Source organism: Lontra canadensis, unplaced genomic scaffold (assembly GCF_010015895.1).
Source record: "Lontra canadensis isolate GAN:19392208 unplaced genomic scaffold, GSC_riverotter_1.0 scaffold32, whole genome shotgun sequence".
Classification (NCBI taxonomy): Eukaryota; Metazoa; Chordata; class Mammalia; order Carnivora; family Mustelidae; genus Lontra; species Lontra canadensis.
Window position 1 is genome coordinate 15,300,275 of NW_022631026.1, and position 25,199 is coordinate 15,325,473.

At 48.9% G+C, this 25,199-nt stretch overlaps 1 protein-coding gene across 3 annotated transcripts in view; it reads right to left on the reverse strand.

The window, feature by feature from the left end:
• Positions 1–12,392: 12,392 nt before the first annotated feature.
• LDAH (lipid droplet associated hydrolase) overlaps positions 12,393–25,199 on the reverse strand; it is a 105,266-nt gene continuing 92,459 nt past the window's right edge. For all 3 annotated transcript variants that reach the window (XM_032866915.1, XM_032866917.1, XM_032866916.1), the window contains exon 7: positions 12,393–13,328. In XM_032866915.1, coding sequence (XP_032722806.1) covers positions 13,137–13,328 — 192 coding nt within the window. In that variant the 3' untranslated portion in view covers positions 12,393–13,136. The remainder of the gene's footprint in view (positions 13,329–25,199) is intronic.

Consider the following 25,199-nt stretch of genomic DNA (forward strand, 5'->3'; position numbering starts at 1 on the left):
AGACGTATTTTTGTTGCTATGATGTGGTCTGAGCTGCTTTGCCAGGATTTGGAGAAGGATTCTGCTGGCACGGTCGGCCCTACACTGGCTATATCTTCTAGGCAAGGGGGTGCGGGGCTGAGTCCCTCAGCTAGAAGCCCCGGTCCCCACCCATGGGAGAGCTGTCTGCTCGCAAGCAGGGATTCAGAGCGTCAGCACTGTGGGCGAAAGCAGTGCCCCCTTCCCAACTCAGGTTCCCCCGGGTCTGGGGCCACCACAGTATTCTTCCTCAAGTCCCGCGAATTTTCCATTCTGTTGGGGGAGACCTGTGCGCTTCTAGTTGAGACCATATGAATCGCTCCTTCCTAATAGAGAATAGGGTGGGCGTCCCTGCTTGGGGAGCACAGGGCAGGCCAGCTGGGGCCCATGCGGGTTGGTGCTGGGTCTGCTAAACATGAAGACAGTCCGGTCACTGCTGCTGGAACCAGGCTTCTGTATCAGGGGAGACATTTCCAGTGGCGGACACTGCGCTCACTGATGCCCAAAGGCTCGCCTTGAATTCTGGCTTTCCAAGCAGCAGGGTAGGTCCGCCGGAGAGGGTGGCAGGCTCTGCTGTCGCAGCTGGAGCTCTGCCCATTCCTCATGCACAGACTCCCCTTCAGCCTAGTGCCGTCATTTTGGTACCACAGTGGCGTGGGGGAAGAGACGAGCTGTGGATTTTGTGATGTCCAGTCAAATCCGGCAAGCCCAGAGCAGTGACTGCTCCCTGACAGTCTCCTGGAAGTGTCAGCAGGAGTGGGGACCTCACTGTCAGTGCTAAAGGGAGTACGGACCACCCTGTGGCTGTAATCAGAGTGTAATTCAAATCCTACAAGTCATTTATCCTGTTTGTAATTTTATTGAAACTCGTAGCAGAAAATAACCTGGGACTGTAGACCGATTCTCTTCTTAAAGTGGGGAGGAAAATTGAATTCTTTCCAGGAGGAGCTTGTGCACAGAAAAAGGCAGACTCTTGCTTTGCTCGAATCTGGTCTCCAGCAAATGGGGCGAGAGGAAGAAGCAGAGCTCATGGGGGGCCTCGCCGATCACCTGAGAACATGTCGGTGGGGATGGGGAAACCTCCCCAGGCTCAGAAAGCAGGGCCCTCTCAGCAGTCCTGGGCCAGGAAGCCTCAAGCAGGTGCCCAGTGGGCTGGGAGGACCGAGGGTCTGGAAAGCAGCCTTCTGTCATTGGCAGGGAAAGACCTGCGTGGTCCCCTCCGGTGTCTGGATTGGGAAGGGAGGAGAGACAGCTGACAAGTGGCAGTTGCAAGATGTTGGGAGTGAGAAAGGAGGGAACTAGCTCCCTCTGAGGGAGGTCTGAGAAGCACTGGTGTGTCTGGGGACTTCTGCGTACCCAGGAGGGGACCACTCCACGCTGTCGTCTGCTGCTCGCCTGCTGCAGGGTCACTTGGGGGCTAGAGCTCTGCCTCCTGAGAGGTCTGGGACAGTGGTGGGTGGCCACCTCTGTACCCAGAGCTTCCATTTCTGTTCCTGTAAAATGAGAAGCTCTCCAGTTCCATAGTTCTAGGGTTCTAGTTGGTCCAAAAGCTCACTAATATAGTTTAAAGGCAGAGCAGATGTGGCTGTTCCTGGAAAGTGTCCCTTCCCCACCCTAGAGCCACTTCTCACAAGTATCACAGCTCCTGCCTAGTGTACGGGTGTGTGTCGATTACATTCCTGGCCTCTTTTGGTGCCTCATAGATGTGGCTTTGATTTCCACCTGGGTCACGGCAGGTGCAGGGGAAGCCAAGATCTCAGGGGTAGGGCTCAGCTCACCAAAGCCACGATCTTTCCTGTGTTCCAAGTGAAGAGCCCCACCAACCCGGCTGGAGCTCCCCCAGGCTCACACGGCAGGGGTGGGGGTGGGGTAGAATGTTCTGGACCGAATCCTGGGACAGCTGCCACCTGCTTCTGGTGCCTCTGTGGGAGCAGCGGGAGCAAGCAAGCCCCGGTCCTATTGGGAGCCCGGCAGAGATCTGGGACTGTCCCAGAGTCCCCGTACCAGGCAAGCAGGGCTGTGTAAGGGGGACAGGCCCCAGCAGGTCGCCGCAGTTCCCCAAACCCCCTTCACTGCCATGCCCGTTTCTGGTCCTTCTTGCTGGAGGAGCGACCCTCCTTAACATTAAGGAACAGGGAGGCATCGAAAAGAGGTTATTTCTAATTTTCAGGCGCTCTGTCCTTTGCGCTTAGAGCCCTCTGACCGTTTAGGCTGGAGCAAGCTTCTTCCTCTTTTTGTGTCATTTCTGGACTTTTGTCTGTTAAATAGTTAAATCCCTATGGGGCTGAAGGTGAGAAAAAGCCTGTTCTTGTCAGGAAGGCCACACGTCTCCACCCTGGACAGGTGGAGTCACCTGTCCAGATGGCAGCTGTAGGAAGAGGGCGGGAAGTTGGCTTAGTAAATCAATGGGGGAATTGAGGGCTTGATGCGTGCCGTGTGGGCTCTGATTATTGTTCAGGGGGTACTCTCTGCTCATGAGGCGCCCACACCTGGCGTCACCGGAGCCGGGCTTCTTCTCCCCCGACCCCAGAGCTGCCAGCGCAGGGGCCATGCCTGAAACTGGCCTGGGACTTGGCCATAGGCCTTCTGACTGGGCTGAGTTGGGGGGCACTTCACGGTGGCCACTGCCCGTTCTGCCGCCGAACAACCCAGGGAAGGGTGGAGTCAGAGCGTGAGGTCACAGAAAAGCTGGTCCGTGTTTCCAGTTGTGCTTAGAGTTGTTGAAAAGTGCAAGCGCGCCCTCCGAGCGGCACGACTTGTGGGCGATGGTCTGCTTGCTTCTGCCTGTGCCTACCTCTGGGAAGCAGTCCTCAGGCCCCTCCGGCAAGGGTGGGTGTGCGTGTGTGTAGAGGAAGGGGCTGGTGTCTCCCGCTTCACATGCCCCGACACTGGCGAGAGGGCTGCCGTGTGCATGGAGACTTATGCAAAGGGGTGTTTCTGTAGTCAGGTGAGTCTGTGGGCAGGACCGCTTTGCACGCTGGCCTAGAAGACACTTCCTCCCCCGAGGTTAGAAGCTCTTCATTCCAGATGGGCCCACGAGGTAAGAGCAATAGTGCAGACACTCTTTCTCCTTTTTCTAAGCGATAGGAAGCTGAAACGAGTTGTTTAGAAAAACAAGGACAAGCTTCTGATGGTCGTGTCCCAGGTACCTTGCGGCTGGGTAACACAGCCCTCCCAGGAGGTGGCCAGCTGCTTGGTTTCTCCATTTCTATTCTATTCCACCATCTTTCGGGCTGTTGGTGAACAGGAGCGTGGTGTGGGGGCAACTGGACTGGGCCGTGCAGGAGGGGGCTGGTCTTCTTTGCAAAATCCTCCCGGCGCTGCTCCGTCTGACCCACCGGTCATGGCAGTGACCACACCCAGCTCCTGCGACAAGAGCCGAGGGCCGGGGCGAGATGCCTGTGCTGAGCCCACATCCTGTTCAGACACTTGGTGGCAGTAACCTAGAACCTTGTCTGAAGCTTCTGGGGCTGAGGTGTGCCTGTGTGGTTGACAGAAACCAGAGGCCCTGTCAGGCTTATTCATCGGAGTGCTGCTGAACGGGCGGGGACCCCAATCCCATCTGGGGCACCCAGGCTAACCGGCCCCTGAGGCCCCCCCCACCACGGGCTGCAGCATGGGAGGGGGCTTGGTGGCCCGGTGCCTGGGCACACAACCCACAGCCCTCTTACCCGACAAGCCCGGCCTGTCGCAGACCGCACTTGTGGGCAGCCCTCGCCTGCACTTGTCAGCCGAGCGAGTCTGAAAGGCAAGTCTGACAATGTGCAGGGGAAGTCTTCCCCGGTCTGCGTGTTTCTGTCCGAGTGGCCGGAGGCTGCCGGGGGCAGAAGACGACAGACACGTGCATCCCAGGAGTCCTGAGGCTTCCCCGGGGGTTCCGGACAGCAGCAGCGTGCCTTGGGATGAGCAGACTGGCTGGAGGGCTCGGTGCACCTGCAAGGAGGGCTTCTTTTTCTCTGCAATTTATATTTCCAGGTCAGGGCCTATCAGAGTCCGAGGAAAGCCAGCCATGCAGCATGCTGTTTAGAAAATGATGATACGTGTTCAGGGAGAAAGCAAGAATGTATTTCCTGGCTGGGAAATCCTGGAGGGTTCCAAGCCAGGCACAGAGACTCTGGAAAGCGGAGCTTTCAGAGAGCTCCTCTGGCTGTCTCCACCTCGGATAAGTCACCGTCCGAACATAAGCTTCCTTACGGTAACTGCTGTTCTGTTGTCATGGTGGTTGTTTGGGGTGTTTTGTTTTGTTTTTTTGTAGTCCACTGTTTACGGTAGTGTAAACAGCTTCTGTGTTTTCTGTGACAAAGAATCATAACTCAGTCACTTTAGGTCTTTCAGCTGGAAGTATTTTGCCCCCAAAAAGTTAATGCATTTTTTTTTTTTAACAAGGATTAGCATGCTGACTGCAGTTTGCTGTTCAGCGGATGAGAATAGAGGATTCTGAACAGTTTGGAAAACTTAAAAAAAAATATATATATATGTATGTATATATCAAGAGGTTGCTGCTGAACCCGGGCACCTGGCTCGCGGCGTGCCTCCGTCTGCGTGGGCTCTGTGTGGGCAGCAGCATCTGACACGACGGGTGCCCTGCCTCTTAGCCAGCACCTGGACTTTGCCGCCAGTACTGTGGTTCTGAGGAAATGGGCAAAACTCGAAGTGACAGTAGTGCCATCACAGCTCAATACGCACACTCCCTCCGCAGCTGAAGACAGGATGTATTATTGGGGGTGGGGTGGGGCGAAGTCCCTTTCATTTTGCAAGGATACCCACTATTTCTCGGCTCGCCTCGGGAGAAAGATGGGGAAAGTGGTGAGATTGTAAACTCATTGAATGCAAGCTGGAATGTCTTCCTGCTCTGGTTTGGCCAGAGCAGAGCTCCGAGGCTGGGAGGCTCTGAGACCCGGCCATCTCCCCGCTGCTCCGCCGGGCGGCTGCGGCAGCAGGAGCTCATGTTGTGAACGCTGCCCACGCCCAGGCCGGCTGGCAGGGAGCTCAAGGTGAGGCACAAACCCACTGTGTATACGTATTCTCAAGTTTAAATAGATTGTACATATCGGAATGTAAATGAACTGTAAAACAGCAATCTCTATTTTTCTTGACAGTTATACAGCAGTATATATATTTCTTAAACATGCTCTTGTACGCTCTTCCTTAACCATTTTAATATTTTGTACAGACAAGTTGATTAAATATTTTATCGATGGAGCTGCTGGTGGTTGGTCTTCAGAGAACTGTGTTTTGCCTTGTTATTCCGCCGTTCTCGGGAGCTCTGCTTCCACTGCTCTGTACTTCAGGCTTTAGGACAACTGCCCAGAAACGGGGCTCCCTGGTAGCTCTGGGCCTGTCGGACGTCGTGCCCACTGTTCTCCCTTGAAACAGAGCAGGCTCTCACGTGCCTCGGTTCTTTGTCACTGGTGTGGCTCCGTGGGACACGGCGCGGCCCGCACTGCGTGAAGCCACTGCACGGGAAGGTACCCAAGCTTGGGCTGGGCGGGGTGGGGGGCTTGTGAAGACGTAGACACGCAGCGGGAAGCATTTTCTCTTTGGAGGTCGGGCGCCTCCGTGTGTGGCAGGTGAGCGTTGACATTGCAAGCACAGTCCCAGTGGAAAGGTTTTGCTCCATAGCAGCAGGCCCCTGTAGGATCTGTCTCACTGCAGGAAGCCTGAGCACCCCCATTCTGAGGCTGCACAGGGAGGCCTCCACAACCCACAGCCATAGTAACGCCCAGCTGTGGCAGCTTCCTCTGCAAGGCCAGGTATGTATTTTAGGGAAACCAACAAATTCTGACAGCACATCCGGCTGCTTTTTCTCAGTACTGTTCGGACGAGTACGAAGATCCGTGCTCTGTGGCACCAGCCAGCATCCTTCAGTACATCTCCCAGACTGGGCAGGAGAGGACCAGTCAGTCACTCATGACTTTGCCCTACAACACAGGAAGAAGAAAGCTATTTTATCTGTTCCTTATATACTTCTGGGAGAGGATTAGTGATAGAGCAGCCATATGGGGAAGGTGACAGGGCCTTGCTTTCAGGAATGGCTTGTTATCAGAATTACCTCCTCTGGGATAGGGACGTGGCCAGGGGGAGCCCCCCTTTCCGCAGGGCACACGTCCACTGGAATAGGGCTGTTCCTACCCCGGGTTAATGCCAGTCCCCGTGGTCATGATGGTCTCTCTCTGGTGAAAGGTAGATCTAGAAAGTCTGCTCCCTTTTGCTGCTTAATTTCATTCCTACTAAATAAGGGAGTCTTTTTCTTTGGAAGAAAATCACGTTCACCTTTCAACTAACTCACTTGGTAGGTGCATTCAAGTATAAGATTTGAGACTCTGCCGTTGGAAAGTGTGAAGTCTTATCGTGATCGTTTATCCGGACCCTGAGTCAGTTCTTTGTTTTCCTATTTCTCGGTCTCCACGTGGCCTACCCCGGCATTCCCTGGTGAGGGGATACCGAGTTAGCAGACAAGGAGGAGTTATGGGGAGAGTGGAAAGTCGGGGGTAGCATTTAGACTTTTATCCTATTCCCGAACACTGATGAGAACCGAGTGTCAAGTTCCCCAGTGACGGGGGTGCTGCCTGCTGGCTGCTCTCCCTCCTGTGGGTCCTGGTGTGCCTGATCAACAGTGCGTGTCCAGTGCCTGCTCGGCGCTCAGCAGCCAAGCCGGACACGTGCCACCTGCTGCCCTGCGGAGGGCGGCATCCCCACCCCTCCCGCCACCGCCCCCCGCATGGTGGTTGTGCTCCTCCAATGCTGGGGATCCCACACTCTGCGATGCGGAAGGAGGAGGGATCTGGAGAGGAACTCGTCCGTTGCAACGTGTCACCAGCGTGCAGCCCCGGACTGCGAGGCCATGGGCGTCTGCCAGTCCTAATCGCATGCAGGTGCGCGCCCTTCGGCAGTGGCCAGCAGGAGGAAGCCCAGCTGTGGTGTGGAGCCGGAGCAGGGTGGATTTGCGGAGATGGGATTCTAGTCCCTCTGTGAGGAGGGAGGCCCTGCAGGTGCACCCGCACCCCTGGCTGTAATGGACGCCCAGTCACGGGGTCACATTCCCCTCCCAGGGAAGAGGAATTTTCCCATAGACTTACCCAGCAAGGAAGTCTGTCCCAATGTAGGGAGGTCAGCACAGGCCCCATTGCCAGAATGTCTGAGGAATGCGATCCAAAATGAAAACGCTCTGCTTTCCCCGGGCCCGGTCTCGTGTATTGTTGCTGTAATTCCCACTAGGGGTGCTGCGCTGGGCTAGCGCTCAACAAATAACCACCACATATTTGGTAGTTGCTAAGACTCAAACTCCAGAGGCTTTCTGACCATGGAAGAATGGCAGTAACAGTTGCATTTGGAGGGGACAGGAATGGCCACGAAGTGTGGGGACTTTGCTTCCTGTAGTCCCCAGTGCCAGAAAGCCAACGTCCCGGAGTCTAGCTGGCCCCGCTGTTCTGGCTCAGCTGCGGAAAGGCTTAAGGGATAAAAGAGCTAGTCCACCTTCCATTTCCATTTACTTACTCAGTCAAGAGGGACAGAGGGACACAGAATTCCTGAGATGTGGTTCCCTGAGAGTCTGAGCAACTGAGAGAATTGTTTCTTGAGAGGTTGGCTCTCAGGTATGGTAGAAACTTGTATTGATTTAGGTAAAACTTCCTGAATATTCTGTGTGGCAGGCCCTATTCTATAAGCCCTGAGAGCACAGAGATGACAAGACACAAGTTCCACGTCCTAGGACTCTCCTTTTAAGGGCAGGAAAGAGTTTGGTGGTGGGGGTGGGAGGAGCAGAATGGAAAAATATAATTCCAGCAGTAACTGGTAAGTACTCCAATAGAGACATGGCCAGGGCCCCCCGAGGGCTAAGAGGGAGGGAGGGCGGGGGAGGAGAGGGGCTATACTAGGTGGCAGGAGCAGTTGGCCTTTGGGGCCAAGTCTGGGGGTAGGGGAGGGGAGGGGTGTGGGCACTCTCGGAGCTGGAGCAGGTGACTCCAGAGGTTTCAGAGCACAGGTGCGGTCAGGGAAGTCAGCACCTGGAGGGCCCAGGCGGCTGCCGCAGAGAGCAGAGGGGCAGAACGAGGCACTGCAGCCTCGTTTGGACTCAGCAGGCAGGGCTTCCTCCTTGCAATCCGCTGCTGCCTGATGCACCGCCCTCCCCGCCCCCGTCCCTGGCCAGCAGGTCTGTTCTCTCTCTCTCATTCTTCTAAAACTATTCTTGTGTTACAAACTACCTACTCTTCCATGGGCCTGCTAAACTGGCGGTTGTTTGCCCTTCCGTTGACTTGTTGACTCGCTCGTCCAGCCTTCTACTCTGGCTGGGCTGCCCACTCCTGCCTCCGGGAGGCAGCACGGTGCCGTGGAAAGGGGAGGAAGCCTTGGCTCGGAGTAGAGGCTGCCTTGGAATTCCGGAGGCCACTCAGTAGCTGTGAGATCTTGAGCCAGTCACTTACCTCTCCCCTCTGTGGTGACCTGTGGTGAGTACGGCCACAGCCCGTGGGACCGAAAGGCTTAACTGAGACCCTGTGAAAGTGCAGGGGGAGTGGCAGCCTCTTTCTGTGGGCTCTCTCCTCTCTCCCACACTGCCCAAGCTCTCCCTGTCTTTTCTGGCATTTGGAGCAGGTGCCTCCCCTCTCCCTTTGGGGGTTTCCACTTCACGGGACTACAGCAATCCAGAACCTTCAGTCTGGCAGGAGAGGCCAGACATGTGTCCTATAGTGGCTCCCCCCGTGGACCAGAGCCATCACTCGCCTATCTATGGAGCAGAGGCAGGAATCTCTGCACTTTGGAAAAGGACTCCTGCAGGACAGCTTCTGTCTTAAGGCCTCAGAGAGAGAGATCTGTTCATAGGGCACACTTAGTTCCAGCCACTGACCCCTCTTTAAACCCCACCTCCCAAGCGACGGAGCAGCCCAAGTATGTCTTCTTCTCTCCTGCGAGAGGCCAGAAACAAAGACGGTGTCTCCGGTTACTTAGGAAATGTTTGGCTCCCTGCATCTTTCCTAAATCCACCATCAGGTCCTCAACAAGGGGATGTTCCAGCATCCTGTGCTGTCCGTGGGAGGCCTTCACGGCCCTCAGCCCGAAAGCTGAGCTGGGTGAGCAACTGCCCCCTTCCCCCAGTAGGAACCAGAAATGCCAAGACCACAAGAATCAAGTTGCAGGCTGGGTGAGACCATGTAGAAGCTGAGACATCACCGGGTCCTCTGCTGCACCGAAGATGAGAGACTGTGGAAGTTTGCTAACCTTTTCCTTCAGGTACCATTTTACAGAGCGTCCTCCATAAGCCAGACAGGGTGCCAGCTCCTGTTACGCATGACCTCAATTAGCCCCATTAACGGAAAACAAAAGCCCTCCCCAAATCTAACATTCTCACATCTCCAAATGAAAGCAAGTATTTTCATGGATGACAAGATGGGGGCTGGGGAGCCTCAGGGAGGATAAGCCAAGGTAGCCTCAAAAACCCAGTAAATGACAGATCCGGGATTTGAACTCAGATCTCCACTTATTGCTTAGAAGAAGAAATTTACTTTCCAGGAAAGAAGAAAAGACAGATGTGGAAGACGGCACAGTGATTTCAAACTCATCTCAAACGTATAAAAAAATTGCAAGTACAAAGAACATTTTCTTTCCTCTCTGAACCATTAGTAAGATGATTTGGTGCTTGATCACCACCAGAAACTTCAATGTGTCTTCAGTACAAATAAGGACATTCTCTTCACAATCCAACCACTGAAGTCAGTCAATGAACGTTGATCTCTTACTCCCAGGTCATCTGTAGACCCTGATCGAGTTGTGCAAACTGTCCCAACAATGTTTTCTTTTGTAAGAATCAAGTGTTACATTAAGTTGTCATGTCTTTTTAGTCTCCTTTAATGGAATTAATTTTGGGCACCTGGGTGGCTCAGTCAGTCAGTTAAGCATCTGACTCCTGGTTTTAGCTTGGGTCATGATCCCAGAGCTGTGGGACTGAGGCCTCTTTTGGATTTTGCCCTCTGTGGGGAGTCTGAAGATTCTCTTCCTCTGTGCCCTCCCCTGACTTGCATGAGCTCTCTCTCTCAAATAAATAAATCTTTTAAAAGATAGTATGGAATTAACTTTAATATAATGTAGGGTAAAGAGAAATCAAGCCTTTGGTGGTCCTTGGCTCTCCAAGGGTTGGGTGGTGAAGTGGATGGTGAGAGGTCCCTAGCCACCTCGGACATGAACCCAGAGGACCACGGGAGCTGCCTCTGGACATTCTCTCTGTCCTCTGGCCCAGTGCAGCCTGAGGACCACCTGGGGGCAGCGGTTCTGACTCTAGCTTAGACCCCTCACTCGGCGCTAGATAAACCCATATGAAGACAAACCTTTGACAAGGACCATCTGTGTGGCTGACTGGTACATACAGGAAGAAATGCTTCTGGAAAGTGAATTTCATCCACTGCTTACCAATTTTAATCTTTTCTTTTTTACGATGATGATGCTTAATAATGAAAATAACTATTAGAGCCAATCTGTATTGAGAAGATACTCTCAGCCAAGAATTGCACTAAATGTTTTAATTTTATCACCCCACTTAATTCTTCCAACAATATGAGGCATGCTTTTTTTTTTTTTTAAAGATTTTATTTATTTATTTGACAGACAGAGATCACAAGTAGGCAGAGAGGCAGGCAGAGAGAGAGGGGGAAGCAGGCTCCCTGCTGAGCAGAGAGCCCGATGTGGGGCTCGATCCCAGGACCCTGAGATCATGACCTGAGCCGAAGTCAGAGGCTTAACCCACTGAGCTACCCAGGTGCCCCTGAGGCATGCTTTATTATTAATCCTATCTTATAAGTGAGGACATCGAGGCATGGAAAATTAGAGAAAGTCGCCTAAAAATCACACTGAGGATGCAGCCTCCAGAATTCTTATACCATATCATCACCTCATACAAATGCATGAGAACATTGAGTCTTTTGTTTAATTCCTAACAAAATAAAATGAACTTTAATCTCCTAAAATCGTATTCTTCCTTCCCTAGAAGAAGTACTGAGAATTTAACAGAAAGACTTTGGCCCGAGTCTAACTCAGGGGGACTGCTGAGCTTACACCCTCCTCCCTCAACACAGAGATCAGGCCGGGCAGTCGTAAGTGCTAGTAAAACATTTATTTTGAAAATTCATTTGGTGATCAGATGATAAACAGAAAATGAGCCCATATCATTTACTTTATCATTTTACTTTTTACCATTTTTTAGGCTCGGACAAACCAAAATAAGACACAATGTCATACATGTGGACTTGTGAAATAGGGAGTAATAGAAATTATGCTGAAAGGAAAGCTGGGGTGTTCTTCTCTGAGTAGGTGTGATTCACCCACGACTTGCTCGAGGGCTTCAAGTGAGTACGACCGAGCATCTCCTATACACAAGGCACTTTGGAGACAGGAATCCTCAGCTTCTAACATCAGATTTCCAGAAGGCCTTCCCACACAGAGGCCGATTGGGACTGTATGTGCAGGCCTGTGCCAATGCGTGTCTCCTGGCTTCTCTCCAGGGCCAAGAGCACTCCTTGCCTAGGGGCTTGGCTCTTCCCCTCCGAGAAGTCATTTGCTCGGATGCAGAAGCCATGCCAAGGGACAGTAACTCGCTCAACACTCACCACTGGGCTGGCAGCATATCAGAGCGGAATCTTTCATTGGGGCTTTAGGCTTTGGAAGGAAGGACAACAACCTATTGTTCTTAAGGAATGATAACACCATGAGGGGTCTCCTTTGGGGAAAACTGAATGTTTCTGATCAACTGTCAACTATCACTGCTGTCAGTGGGAATTATTGGTTCCTAGGGTCCCAGGATTGAGTGATTTTAGGGAAGGCAGAAATATTGTGGGCCTACTCTAGGCTGGAGAACAAGCTTCTTCTCTACTGGACCTCAAGGTATCTGGAGAAGGTGAATTCACATAATCCATCATGGCCTGTTTTGGTTCAACAGTCAAACAATTTCTTTCCCACTAACAAAGCCAGGGCGGAAATGCAGAACTCATTTATGGTAATTCTCTCTTCACCGATTGAAAGATGCCCTCTCAAAAATTACTTACTGGAAGATTTTTCAGAAGAAAAGAATCATGACATAGCCAAGAACTCGTTCCTTGATGCCTAGCGTAGTATTTGGCTCCTAGTTGGTCCTCAATGTAGTTTCACTGGAAAAATCACAGCAGAAGCAACTCCATGAGGCAGGTACAGGCTGGCTTTGGGACACCCCAGGCCTCTACATCCTAGCCCCACAGGAGAGGAGCCTGCCAAGAGCTCACAGCCTGGCAGGCTGGTGCTCAGCACAGAGCTCGGGGCTGTCTCGTGGCAGGAGGCGCAGTCAACAACTCTTACCGAGTTCCTTGGCCCAAGGAATGTCTGGTGAACTTTATTCTCTGATGAAGAGTGACCAGGAAATCTCACTCCTCCGGGAAGCTTCTCAGAGATGCAGACAAGCCGTGCCTCCCCTGATGTTGGCTCTGCTTGTGGCTCATGACATGCTGCAAGGTAGTATCGGGGTGCAGGGGGCACGCAGGCTGTGCTGGTAGCCAGCTGAATTCTGATGACCTCAAAGTTAGTCCAGGCTCATCTTCAGCTTCTGTCTTTAAGGGAGACCCAGGTCCACGTCCGAGATCCACTACTCATCACTTCCTGCTACTGGAATGTGTGTCCTCATGATCTCATACACTTATGTATCTGACTCTACACTTTATATTCACTGCTCTCTTTTACATTTCCTAGTGTGTTTTTCATAATGTCCTCTAGGAGAGCCTATTCCACATGGTAATTGGATTAAAATCAACTAAATTTAGACTTCCTTTGGTCTACAAGGATCCTGCCTACTAAAATCAACTGCAGGGTGCCACTGGGGTATCTTGCGCAAACATAAGGGGTCTTGTTTAGGTCACTGATCACTGTGTTCCCTGAGTCTTGGAAAATGTGCTGTTAAACCTGTGGTGTATTTCATTGTGTTTACTTCAGCCGGTGGTATGGGGAGCTAGCTGGGAGCAGATAACAAGCCAAGAGGTTCTTTTTGTTTTTGTTGTCTAATATCAAACGTTAACAATGAACACTTATCTACTAAGGGTGTTACTAAGAGAAGGCACAGCCACTGCTGCTATGTACTAGCTCTCAGTCATGTTTCTGCAGGTCAGGACTTAGATTTTGGACAGATCATCCTTTAGCCAGTCAGCTACCATGTCAGCCATTTCCTGCGGAAAACGGAGGATAAAAGCATGAGGGATTTTTTTCTCACAGAGTCGAATATCTCCTTCTGGAAATTCTTTCTTTATGTCTTCATAGTATGCCGTTGGACACCAAGCATCTATAGTTCCATAGTAAAATGTAAGCTAAAAGACAAGACAAAAACATTGTATTAGAAAATATTTTCCTCTTCCAACACAAACATGACACCAGCGACCTGCAATGCTTTGGAAACAGCTCCCGTCTCTGGCCCTGCAGGCTAGTCCCAAGGCCCCCTCCAGAGCATGGCTCTCTTGAGGCAGTGACCTTCATGGTGTATGGGAGTGAATTAAGAGGCATCTGATGGAAAGAAATCCATTCCCGTATAAGGAGGGAGAGTCCTGTGTGAGAGATCACCCGTGATCCACTTAAAGGACGTGTACATTGAGGCTGGGATGGGCACTGGAGAGATGATTGGTGAGGACGAGGACGAGTTACTGAGATGTAATCATTGAGAGCCTAGTGACCATTCATTACACACCTCACCGTTTCCATGCAGCCACATGGTAGGTGGATGCGATAGGTTTGTTGAATGCATCCAAAGATGAATCAGATAGACTCAGGCTTCTCAAGGTAGCAGATGAAATGTGACCAGAATCCTGAGAGTGTCTGTAACATTTCTAAGAACAGGCTCCACGTAGCAGGAGAATGTGCTGACTCAGTGGGCGGGTGACCCAGCCCTACTTCGGGTGACGGCAAGCAGCTGCAGGGAGACACAGCCTCTGTGAGGACATTACTAAGAGCCTTACTGGAAACTGATCTAGACCTGTCCACACACACACACACACATATATCCCCTGCTTTTCCAAAGTCTGTGTTCTGCTGCTTTGCGTCTCTGAAATACTTATGTTAGTACCTGTTTTTGCCAACTGAAAGAAATCCAAAGAGATTTTTTGCTTTTATGAATAAGGGTGAAAAGTGAAAGCAGTGCTCAGTGTTCGTCTGGCAGCGGGCAGGTAGAGAGGCCGCGTGCTGCGTGTGTGTGCACGGCTCCCCTGAGCACCTTCCCCTGGAACCCCACTGCACATCAAGCCGCCGGAACCCTGAACTGTGTCTGCAAGCATCTCTGCTTTACCTCGATTCGCTCTGTATACCCACTAGCAAGATGTGTCCTAAGGTATCAGAAAAGCCTACGAGAGCTTATTTTTGGGGTCTGGGACCACTCAAAAAATTTTTCTCCATATAGATTAAAGATAATTGCTTCTTTGCTTTATGCCGTTTCAGCTTACAAAAGGTTTCACAGGAATGCTCGACTTTGGGATAGTGGGGGAAACCGGAAGTCCCCAGGACTTCACACAATGAAGTGACATGATAAGGTCTGCATGGTAGGATATGTACTCTGGCTACAATGGTGACAAGAAACTGGAGGAGTCAAGGTGTGGTGGAGGACAGGATGGGCACATGTGTCACTGTCCACGGATTCTGCTCTACAGCCATTAAATCCACTAGCTGAATATGGACAAGAGAGACTGCGTTTACAAAAACACTGGTCTTTATTACAATCACCTTATGACTTAACCAATATTTAAAAGGATAGTTAATACTTTACATATTTTTAAAGATTGTATTTATTTATTTGACAGAGAGAGAGAGAGAGATCACAAGTAGGCAGAGAGGCAGGCAGAGAGAGAGGGAGAAGCAGGCTCCCTGCTGAGCAGAGAGCCCGATGTAGGGCTGGATCCCAGGACCCTGAGATCATGACGTGAGCTGAAGGCAGAGGCTTAACCCACTGAGCCACCCAGGCACCCCTAAAAGGATAGTTAATACTTTAAAGAGGAAAATATGTGATGCAGTAGTCCAGAGAGTCAATTACTAATAGTAAACCTTGAGGTGCAGACTTCCTCTGAATTACGTCATCGAGATTTTTCTGGGTGTCACCTGGGGTTTTAGTTTTGAATGCTGTAAAGGCTTTGTGGCTCATAGGCTGCTCACTTATTTGTTTTATCCTCCTGGTTTTTGCTCACTACAACCATTTCTGGGCACTCCAAAGGCCCTAAAGCCGAAATTCATTATGCCATGGCTCTTAGCAGAATGGGAAGTTCTTCCTGTTGCTAGAGACCAGAGGGCCTGGCAGTGGCCTGGTTCCTTGCTTCAGGGGGTCAGTCTCTCCACAGCTCAGGCATGCTATAACCTCATGGGCAGTGGGCCACTATTTTGGCCAGCAACACCCTGCCACAGTTTCCCTTGAGGTATTGCTGGGAGGACCGGCTGCCTGCAGGCATTAATTACCTACCAACAGGCCTAATAACTTTAGATTCTCTCTACACCACGCCCTACCCTTACCCATAAGAATCTTTTAAATTTTATCTGGGAAACAGCATATGGAGCAGTCATCGTGCCCAGTGGCTCTGCACTTCCTCAGAGTATGAAACAGTGCTGAGAAATCTGGAAATGCTGACTTGGACTTGTGTCCATCAGGGGTGTTCCTCTGCTCCAGCGCACTCTCTTGCTGGAAGATTCCTGAACACCGAGAAAGGCTCTCTGGGAGCCCTTGCACCAGCCCAAGCTGATGGTGAGGTCTTGTGAAAAGGCTTACTATGAAAGGGTCACCCAGAAGGAGGGCCAGGCAGAAAGACCTCCCCAGGAGTCTCTCTGATGAGGAGGACGATCACCACCGTATGCGCCTGCTGCCACTTCTGCCTCATTCTCTTTCTGTGGAGAACTCGGCATTTCCTTTTTAGTGGGGCAATCACCACTTGAAATGCCTCCACTGAAAAGTCCAGCTTGGCGAGGCTCAGCACTAGGGAAACACCATTCCTTCCCTCATGCGTGAAAGTGTCAGACAGCTGAGCAGGAACAATAAGCATGGATCCCAGGGATCCTACACCTACCTACACCAAGAGACCAGTCGTATACAAGCAGTTACGCGCATGCGCTGCCCAAGGCATGTACTAGGAACCTTAACACTAAGTGTTCAAGACCGTGTAGTAGTAAGGATTCCAGATCTCCCATATGTTCATCAAATTTTGTTGTTCAATTCTCCATGGCTAGTAACCATTTAGAGTGGGCTAGATTTTGTTAAATCTCTAAGTGATGGTGGGGTAAGGTCTTTTTTTTTTTTTTTCCTGTAATTCTTCTTTGGACTATATTCACGAAGGGCCCTCTATAAAAATCTTGGCTTACATATAAAACACATGGCTATTCTAATGCCTTTACATACACTGGCTCAAGATACTTCCCGTCCCTATAGATTACAAGTCACAGGCAATAGATCTGAACAGAAAACTCTGCATCTGTAACCCTCAACAGGAAACTGAAAAAGGATGGGGTGTGTAGAGGTCCTAGTGGGGGGTGGGAGCAGACAGGTGAAGTAGAAAGAAAGAAAGAACTGGACACCGAAGCCTGGTCGTTAAGAGTGTACACTGCTCTATATCGCTCTGTCAAAGCAAATCTCCATCATGACACATAATAATGAACCGATAAAAACTGAGAATAACGTGCTAAGCTCTGGACTCAAGGAGTCCTCACAACAACACTCTGAGGGAGGCATTTCATCCCTATTTGACAGAAAAGGAAACTGAGGCTTAGTGGGAGTACCTTGCTTAAGTTCAAACAAGTGGTGGGTTATAAATCCAGGGAAAACATTCCTGATCAGTTCTTTTTACTACCCTCTACAATTAACAATGAATTGACCCATGTTATGAAAACATATAAACCTAAAGACTGGGGGAGGGGGGGGTCTTAAACTGGCTTTGAAAACTGAGTGTGGCCAGCAAGGGTAGGGGCACACCCAACATCTGTACTTTTTTGGGGAGGTGGGGTAAAGATTTATTTATTTATTTATTTATTTGAGAGAGAATGAGAGAGAGAGACAGAGAGCACAAGCAGGGAGGAGAGGGAGAAGCAGGCTCTCCACCGAGCAGGGAGCCTGACATAGGGCTCGATCCCAGGACCCTGGGACTGTGACCTGAGCCAAAGGCAGCCGCTTAACTGACTGCGCCACCCAGGCACCCCCCAACGCCTCTACTTACAGGCTTCCTCACCGTCTATGCAGTTCCAGGGTGCTGAGTGTCATGGGCGGGATAACTGCCAGGAAATTACCAGAATTGTTACCTGAGAATCTGAGGCTATCAGCGGCACTTTTAAATCTAAAGGGTTGTTAGAAGATAAATTATTTCCTGTAGTTTCTTTCTCCTTGGCACTCGTTTTGATACGCATGAGAGTTGATAAAAAGTACACATTATTGAATGGAAATTATTCTGTGTTTCCAAATTGCTGTCATGTTAAGTAATTCACTTCTCTATTAAACACAAAATTTAATTTTCCAGTTGTTGTACATTTTGACTTCTCAGGACTGCTTTTTGCTTTTCCTCACGTGTTTTCTGTGGTAAGGTGGAATTACGGTTACGAAAGTCTCTACGCTCACAGATTATTTTCCTTTAGCTTTCAGTGCACCCCTAAGGAGATCCGTCCCTGCAGAAATGTCTCTACCAATTGTTGTAGTTTGCCACCATACAAAAACCACATTTGTCTTTTCTCATGTGGGTGTTTTTTTTCTCTCACTTTTTGCTGCTGAAACTCACGGACTCAAAGCAGTCCCACCAAAAATGACTCTAACGCTATTTCCCATCTAGGATTGGCGAAGTGGTTGAAATTCACAAGTGAGTAAAACAGCTCTGGCCTGGAGAAGCTGCCAGACTAGGGAAAAACACAGGCATGTACAAACTGGCCCTTCAGTACAACAGGCAGAGAGAGAGGAACTGTTACAGGAGCCCAACATAGGAAAACCAGAATTCTGCCCCGAAGGGGTCAACAAAGCTTGGTTTTAGTACACATTTTGAGTTGAAAGTTGGCTTTCATGCGTTATGAACAGAGGATTTATTTTAAGAGCAAAAGAAATGCTAGAAATCATCTTATGACCTAAGTTTGTATTTTTGATTTAGCTAATCACTAACAAAAAATCCTATCTTAAAATACATTTTTTAGAGCCCTTGGTTGTTTTTTTTTTTTTAAAGAAAAATTCATTTATTCATTTATTTGAAAGAGAGTGAGAGAGAGAGAGAGCTAAGATGGGGGAGAGCCAGAGGGAGAAGCAGACTACCTGCTGAGCAGGGAGCCCAATGTGGGGCTCGATCCTGGGACTCCAGGATCATGACCTGAGCTGAAATCAGGAGTCAGTTGCTTCAACTGACTCAGCCAACCAGGCGCCCCTATATACTTTCTTTAAGCCTAAAACAAAGCATTTTATTATATATATTATCATATAGTGCACACACATTCTCTCTCCACACACACACACACACACACACACGCTGTATTCCCTTGAGAAGATCACGGGGAATATACTGGAAAGACCTTGGTTGGAAGATCCAAGATTAGTCGCCAACCAAATACACCGTGAGGCACAGGCCCTGTCATCAAGCCACCATTCACGCTTGGCTCGCTGAGGTGACTCTCGCCACTTTTACTTATTAATGAGACCTGAAGCCCACACTGCAGTGCCATCTGAGTATTCCTGGTCGAGTGTCTTCCAAAATAAAGGACGGCACTAGTATTCGGAGGCTGCCACTTCCCCTCCTGGTCGGGTTCCCGGGGGGAGCCCCTGGGCTCCAGCAGCAGCAGAGGTAAGGCCTCCTGCTTTCCTGGGCCGCACAGGGACTCCCCTGCCAGCATTCCACAAAGGGCTGCAGCTCCCTGTGTGCCCAGCGTGTGTACAAGCCCACCTCTTTAGAGAGAGTCCTGAGCTGTCACGCTTGCGGCAGGGAAAGCCGTGGCATCTTCGCGACAGTAACCAGAGCAATGGTGTAGATGCTCAGGGAGGAGACACATTGTCTCCTTTGTGCTCTTAAGAAGTCAGAAAAATTGTCATTCCTGTTTTCTTCACGTTTCCTCTCCTTCTCAGAAATAACTGCCACCTGACAGGTTTGGGTTTGTTTGTGGTTTTTGTTTTGTTTATGATCAAAGTAGCCAAAGATCAGATACAAAGCAGGGTCAAATTAGTACCCCATCGATTCCCACTGCTCCTTGAGGTGCCTGCAGAGGGAAGAGGGCTCAGTGGTCATAAAGTACTACCAAGGGGTCAAATTTGAACCCAAACACCTAGTTACCTCCCAGCTAGATCTCCCTGTCCTGCTTTATTTCCCTGTTTGCATCCTCTCCTCCCCGCCACACTCTGAGGCTCAGGGTACTAAGCCTTCTGCATGCACCCACCCCTGCAGAGAACCCAGGGCAGGCTGCTGCCTTTCCTCTTGGACAGGACAGTCGGACCCTCCACCCTCAGAGGCCTATTCTGTAACATAAGCCTTTTTCCCGTTATTTAAAAATCACATGCCTCTTGGGAACAGAGGGGCAGCAGTCCCAGAGCTTTACAATTTCACTACAGTCTTTCTGAGCAACCCTTTTTAGGAACTTGAAGAATTGCTAAAGAAAGGGAGACAGTTTAGGAAATTCACTTTCCAATTTACCTTGTTTCCTTTCTTCCTTTTATCCAGAATTGGCTCCATTATCATTCTTGAGAACATGCGAATTAAAATCCCCAAAGATGAAGAAACATGGCTGGGGATGGAGGAGACAACACAACCCTTTATGACCACTGAGCCCTTTTTCCCTCTGCAGGCACCTCGGGGAGCACTGGGAACTGAGGCACCAAAGGAAGAGGGGGAGGAGGCAGGCTGGTGGGTGACCGACTGGGTCCCTCTCCAGTGGCACAACAACAGGCTTGCAGAGTGAGGCTCTCTCTTTCCTGGGTACCTCAAGTGTAAAGGGCCAGAACACACTCACTCCTAAAGGTAGTGGACCAGCTAGTGACCAGCTTTGTCTCTTTCTCACGCGGGACTAGCGTAAGAAGCTGACCCGAGGTGTCGATTTTCTTCTGGCGAGGCTACAGAGTCTGAGGCATAGGGAACAAATTTATCGCCTTGTGTTTCTGTTTCTTCCTGGTCATATGCCTCTGGAAACTAGCAGATGTGCTGAAGCGTCTTGTTTAACTAACTTAGAGAAATGGCCAAGTTCAGCTCATCTGAATTCTCTGCATGAGGGTACTGGACCAAGTCCTGGAAAGATTAAGTACTTCTCTTTACCACTGTTCGTTCCCGTACAACATCTCCCCTAGGCATCTCAAGGGGAGCAGTGTCTGTGATCTAGAACGGGCCTGGGACATTCCAGAGTCTCTTGGCTCTATATTTAATATCACTGAAATCTTTTGCTACAGAATGAAAATATCTGGGAAGGAGTGTGTGGGGGGAGAAGTTAAGCAAATAGTCTTTTGAAAGCACTTAGAGGCATATCTAGGATATAACTAACTTTATAATAATAATAATAATAATAATAATAAACTTCTTTGAATGCTTAGTATATGCCAGATACTCTTGGAAGGCCTTTATATGAATTACAGCATTATATTTTTGGAACAAATGTATGATACTAGATACTATTATCAAACCATTTTATTGATGAAAAAAGGAGGCACAGTGAGGTCACGTAACTTAGTCAAGGTTCCGTAAGGAAGCGAGTGGTAGAGCTGGGGTTTGAACCTCAGGCTGTGACTCAGAAGACTGCCCCGCAGTACACACCAGCTTCTTTCAACCACGCTCCCCTGGAGAACTCAGGGTACGCTAACACAAGCGCCTAAGATAAAGCTCCCAAGGTCAAAATGATTGAGATAAAGACAAATGTACGTATTTCCAGGATGATTATGACACTCCGAATAGGTTTCAAATGAAACCGGCAGAACTAACACAATCCGTTTCGGACCGCGGTGCGGCGGGCAGTCCCGGTTAGCTGGTCCAGGCAGCGCTTCCCACGCTCTGCTAAGCAGGACGTGCGCATGTCTGAAGGATTTGCACGCCCCAGTCTGCAAACAACTGCACTGGGTTTCTTCCCAAAGGCAACAGGCACCTCTGGGCTCAGGTGGGCCAAGAAAAGAGCCATGGCGGAGGAGTTCCCGTTCCCGAGGGCATTCTGCCCCTTTCCCAAACCACCCTGTCACCGTGGCCTGACCCTCTGGGGGCAGGGGCAGCACCACTTTGCAGGTGGCCCCTCGACGGCTGCCCGCCTCTGTCACAAAGCTGCACCTCGTGTGTTCTTGCTGGGAACGACCCGAGACCCCTGCTGTCTGATAGTGAGGTTCAGATCCGGGCTGGCAGTAGCACACACCAGCTGTTTCCATACGCCCAGGCCAGAGATGGTCACGGCAGTTTAGAATTTCCCTCCTAAGTGAGTTTTAAATGAAAACTTCAAGTTTCTAAACCAAACACTAATTCGCTTTTCTGCGAATGAGACATACATTCCCTTACAGTTTAGAACAATGACAGAACAAGGGAATGCGGACCTATTTGCCTCAGACACACCAGGTGCCTCATAAAGCATTACATACCCCAGGGCTTCCCCAAAGAATTGGGATTGGGGTGGGGAAAAGGTAGAGCTGATTCTCTTACTTGGGTTTATTCTATCCTGGTTCTCATTCCCATCCCTCCTCTCCAACTCCTGTCTTGTTCATTAGCTCCTCTACTTCCTCCCAACCTTTCAAGCTCTGCTCTCTCAAGGATCAATCTTTAGATGTCTTCTCTCCACATACTACTTCCTTTTGCTACAGTTATCCAGGCTCACGGCTTCAAGTCTGTCATCATTATATCCGAATGGAAATTCTGCCCCGACCACCATTCTGAGCTTCACACACGTGTCTGCTTGGTGGTCCCACAGCTCTCTCAGACAAAGTACCCACAGGAACTACTTTCTCAACCACCTCCCACGGCTTGCTGGTACTTGTCCCACATCCCCTAGCTTGTACCGATCTCAATACAGAGACATAACCTGAGACGCTTCCTTCTCTATTCTCTCATGTGCTATTAGTATAAGTGCTTCTGCTTCTACTTTCTAAATCTCCCCTGTCCTCCCTCCTCTCCGCCCCCATCCCACTGCCTCAGTCCTTGTAAAAGCTTTTCGAGTGATCTTCCTATCTCAAATCTCCTCTGCTCCGATATTTTCCATACATCCCCCGCCACCCCAATAATCCCTCTCACTTGTTAACCCAGCCACATTCTTAGGGCTGACTGATGTGAACTGGTCGCTCTCAACGGGCTGGCGGTTCGCGGATGGCACAGGCTCGGATGAGTCAGTGGCTGTCAGACAGTGGCCAAACATTTTGTATATGACCCTGATCATTACCCCTTTGCTGAGACCATGCACTACTTCCCCCACAGCTCAAAATAACCTTGTCTTTTTAGCGTAGCGTTTCATGGCTTCTTATTCCTCAGGCCAGCGCTCAAGCCACACCACCATGCTGCCTCACCCTGTCTGGTGTCTCTAGAGTAGGGCTTCCTCACTGGGGGTCTGTGGGTCCACATGGGTTCATGTGGACGTGGTGACAGTGGGGGAGGGGTAATGTAAACCTGCTTGGGAAAAAAGAGGACATCTTTATTTTTGCCAACCTCTAACTATAACTTAGTATTTCCTTCAGTTAGGAATACAGGCAACAAACAATAGTTGAGTAACATCTATATTTTGTTACCTATAAAATTATGGAAATTTTCAAATCACAGAAAATTTGGTGAAGATAACTAAAAAGTTACTTAGCTCACTGCTACAAATTCACAGTACTAATTCTGACTGCTATTATATCTCATTATTTAATGTGTTAATAAAGGTGTACAAACTATATACCACAAATCTGTTTTTAAGTTATTGTGATAACTACACTTCAATATAATTGCTTTTTTTGGTAGTAATTTCATGTATTTATTTTATGCACTTAAAAACGTTACTCTGAGTAGGGGTCCATGCATGAGAGGGTCAAACAGACCCATGGCACAAAAGAGGCTTAGAATCTCTACCTTGATGGCTTCCCCATCCATCTATCCATGCATCCAGTACACAATTAATTATTAACTCCACAGGTGTCCTACATTGTTCTGAGTCTTTAGAGATACCAAGATGAGAAAAAACATAGTTCCTGACCTGTAGATAGACAAGAGGGGCAAACTAACCTCTTAAATACTGTGCAAAAAAGGCAATATTATAAACTACACAGGGAACCAGGAAAGCTGGGGAGCAACATCTAACCAAAACCAGGGGCTGGGGAAGGCCTCCTGGTGATGACAATGGAGCCAAGTTTCAAAGGACAGGTAGGATTCAGTCGGGTGAAGATAGAACACAGTCTGTGATGCCACAGGTCTCTTGGAAAGAACTGTGAGTCTGGTATATTTGCTCCAAGAAAGGGCAGCAACTCTAGGTAGTATTGAAGCTCTGTTAATAAATGCAACTGATACCATGTATGAAGTCTCTAGACCTGGGAGGGCAGGCAGGCAGGCAGGCAGGCAGGCTGGCAATCAGCCCAGTAGATTTTTCCGAGTTAAAAAGACCCACTTTCCTCAAGAAGATAAAAAGTGGACACGTGGACAATGGAAATCCAGTGGCGGAAAATCTGAATGTAGAACCAAAGCCTGCAGATGATGGTACGATAGTTTTCTAGGGGATCAGAAAAAATCCCAAAGCCATCCACATGATGTAGTAGATTTTTAGACTAACTTGCTTGTGGCTTCCTGACCAGATGGCATAAAGACACATTTTTCAGAACTGCTTTAAAATTTGTTGAATAATTGAGATACCTCCAAGTATTTTTGCAACAAAATATGTGGGGCTCATGGAGTCTTCACACTGGACAGTCCTGGGTAGGTATATAGTTTTTGACCGCCTCTGTTTGGGGCTGAAATGGGACAGAGTATCCTTGACTAGAGTATCCAGAAACGGGTATGTCTAGTCTTGGGAATTGGTTTTCAAGTTGAACAACATATCAGGATTGTTTGGAAAGCAATGCCCACCACTTTCCTAGAACTACGTGCCCTTTCGAGTTTCCTTATTTTCTCAAGCAGACTGGGACGTGTGTCGATTCAACTTCACCAATATTAAATTACAGCATGTTTCCTCTTTTTTCATTACAGAAACAAAAAGTTGCAATAAACTTCCTGTCTCTCTGTACCTCGTTTCACTTAGGAACTGGAACTGTATTATTCTGGTGAAGGGATCAAACTGAGTCGGTACAAAAGATAATCAATTAATGGCAAGGTAGTTTTGCATCATTAAACTAAACAATGCCTCGCTTTCCCAAATTCCATAAGTACCTTTTGTGCTATCTTAAGAAAACAAAACAAAACTATTCTCTGTAGTTGGAAAAGTTTATTCCTGTGACTGTGTTAATAATAACCTTGAAATGGCCTGCTGTCTACCATTATACTCCCGTATTTCTCTTATAAAAGTTTTAGTAAACTTACAGTCCTGACACAGTTACCATAAGCAGACTTCGATCTGGGAATGATTACACTTGCATATGGATTTAACTTAGGACAGGAATAAGTTAGCACCATCTTTTGACCTCTTTCTGAGCACAACATACAAACAGGATCCAGAAATGATGAGTATTTTACAGCAGCTGGCTTCCACAGGTGGTAAGATGGGTTTTGACACATGATGGGTCTAGTCATTCTGCAAGTGTGAGTTTTGGAAGTGGGCTTCTGCTGGTCTGATTATTAACTGGGAAATGAGTTGTTTTTATGAACTTCTAGCCTTGAGAACTTAAATGCATTTTTGAAACAAATTCACTTATAATTTAGCTGAAAAATAAAATACTGTTTTTCTTGTATTTTTACATCCTTCAATGACTGGAAACAGCTGAAAGCCCTGGAGAAAGTGTTTTTCTGAGGCCCCAACCTCCCCCATTCAGCCAGTGAGGGTTTCCTTCTGGCTTCAAAATTTCAATCTCTAGCCAAATGCAATTTTAGAAAAAAAAAAAAAAAATGACCACTGTGGCCCTAAGTCAAACACAGATTTTCAAAAGTCCTCTTTGGGTAAAGCTCCTATAGATCAATATTCTGAAAAAATATTTTTTTAAAGAAAGTATACATTTTTTGCTTTAAGATAATTGTATTGGGAGGTTCTAAAAATATGAATTAACACTGTAGCAAGCTGAAGTCAAATGTTTCAAAGTTTATGAAGACATTCTAAACCCAGGGGGAGGGTATCTGAGATCTGACCTGCAGACTGCG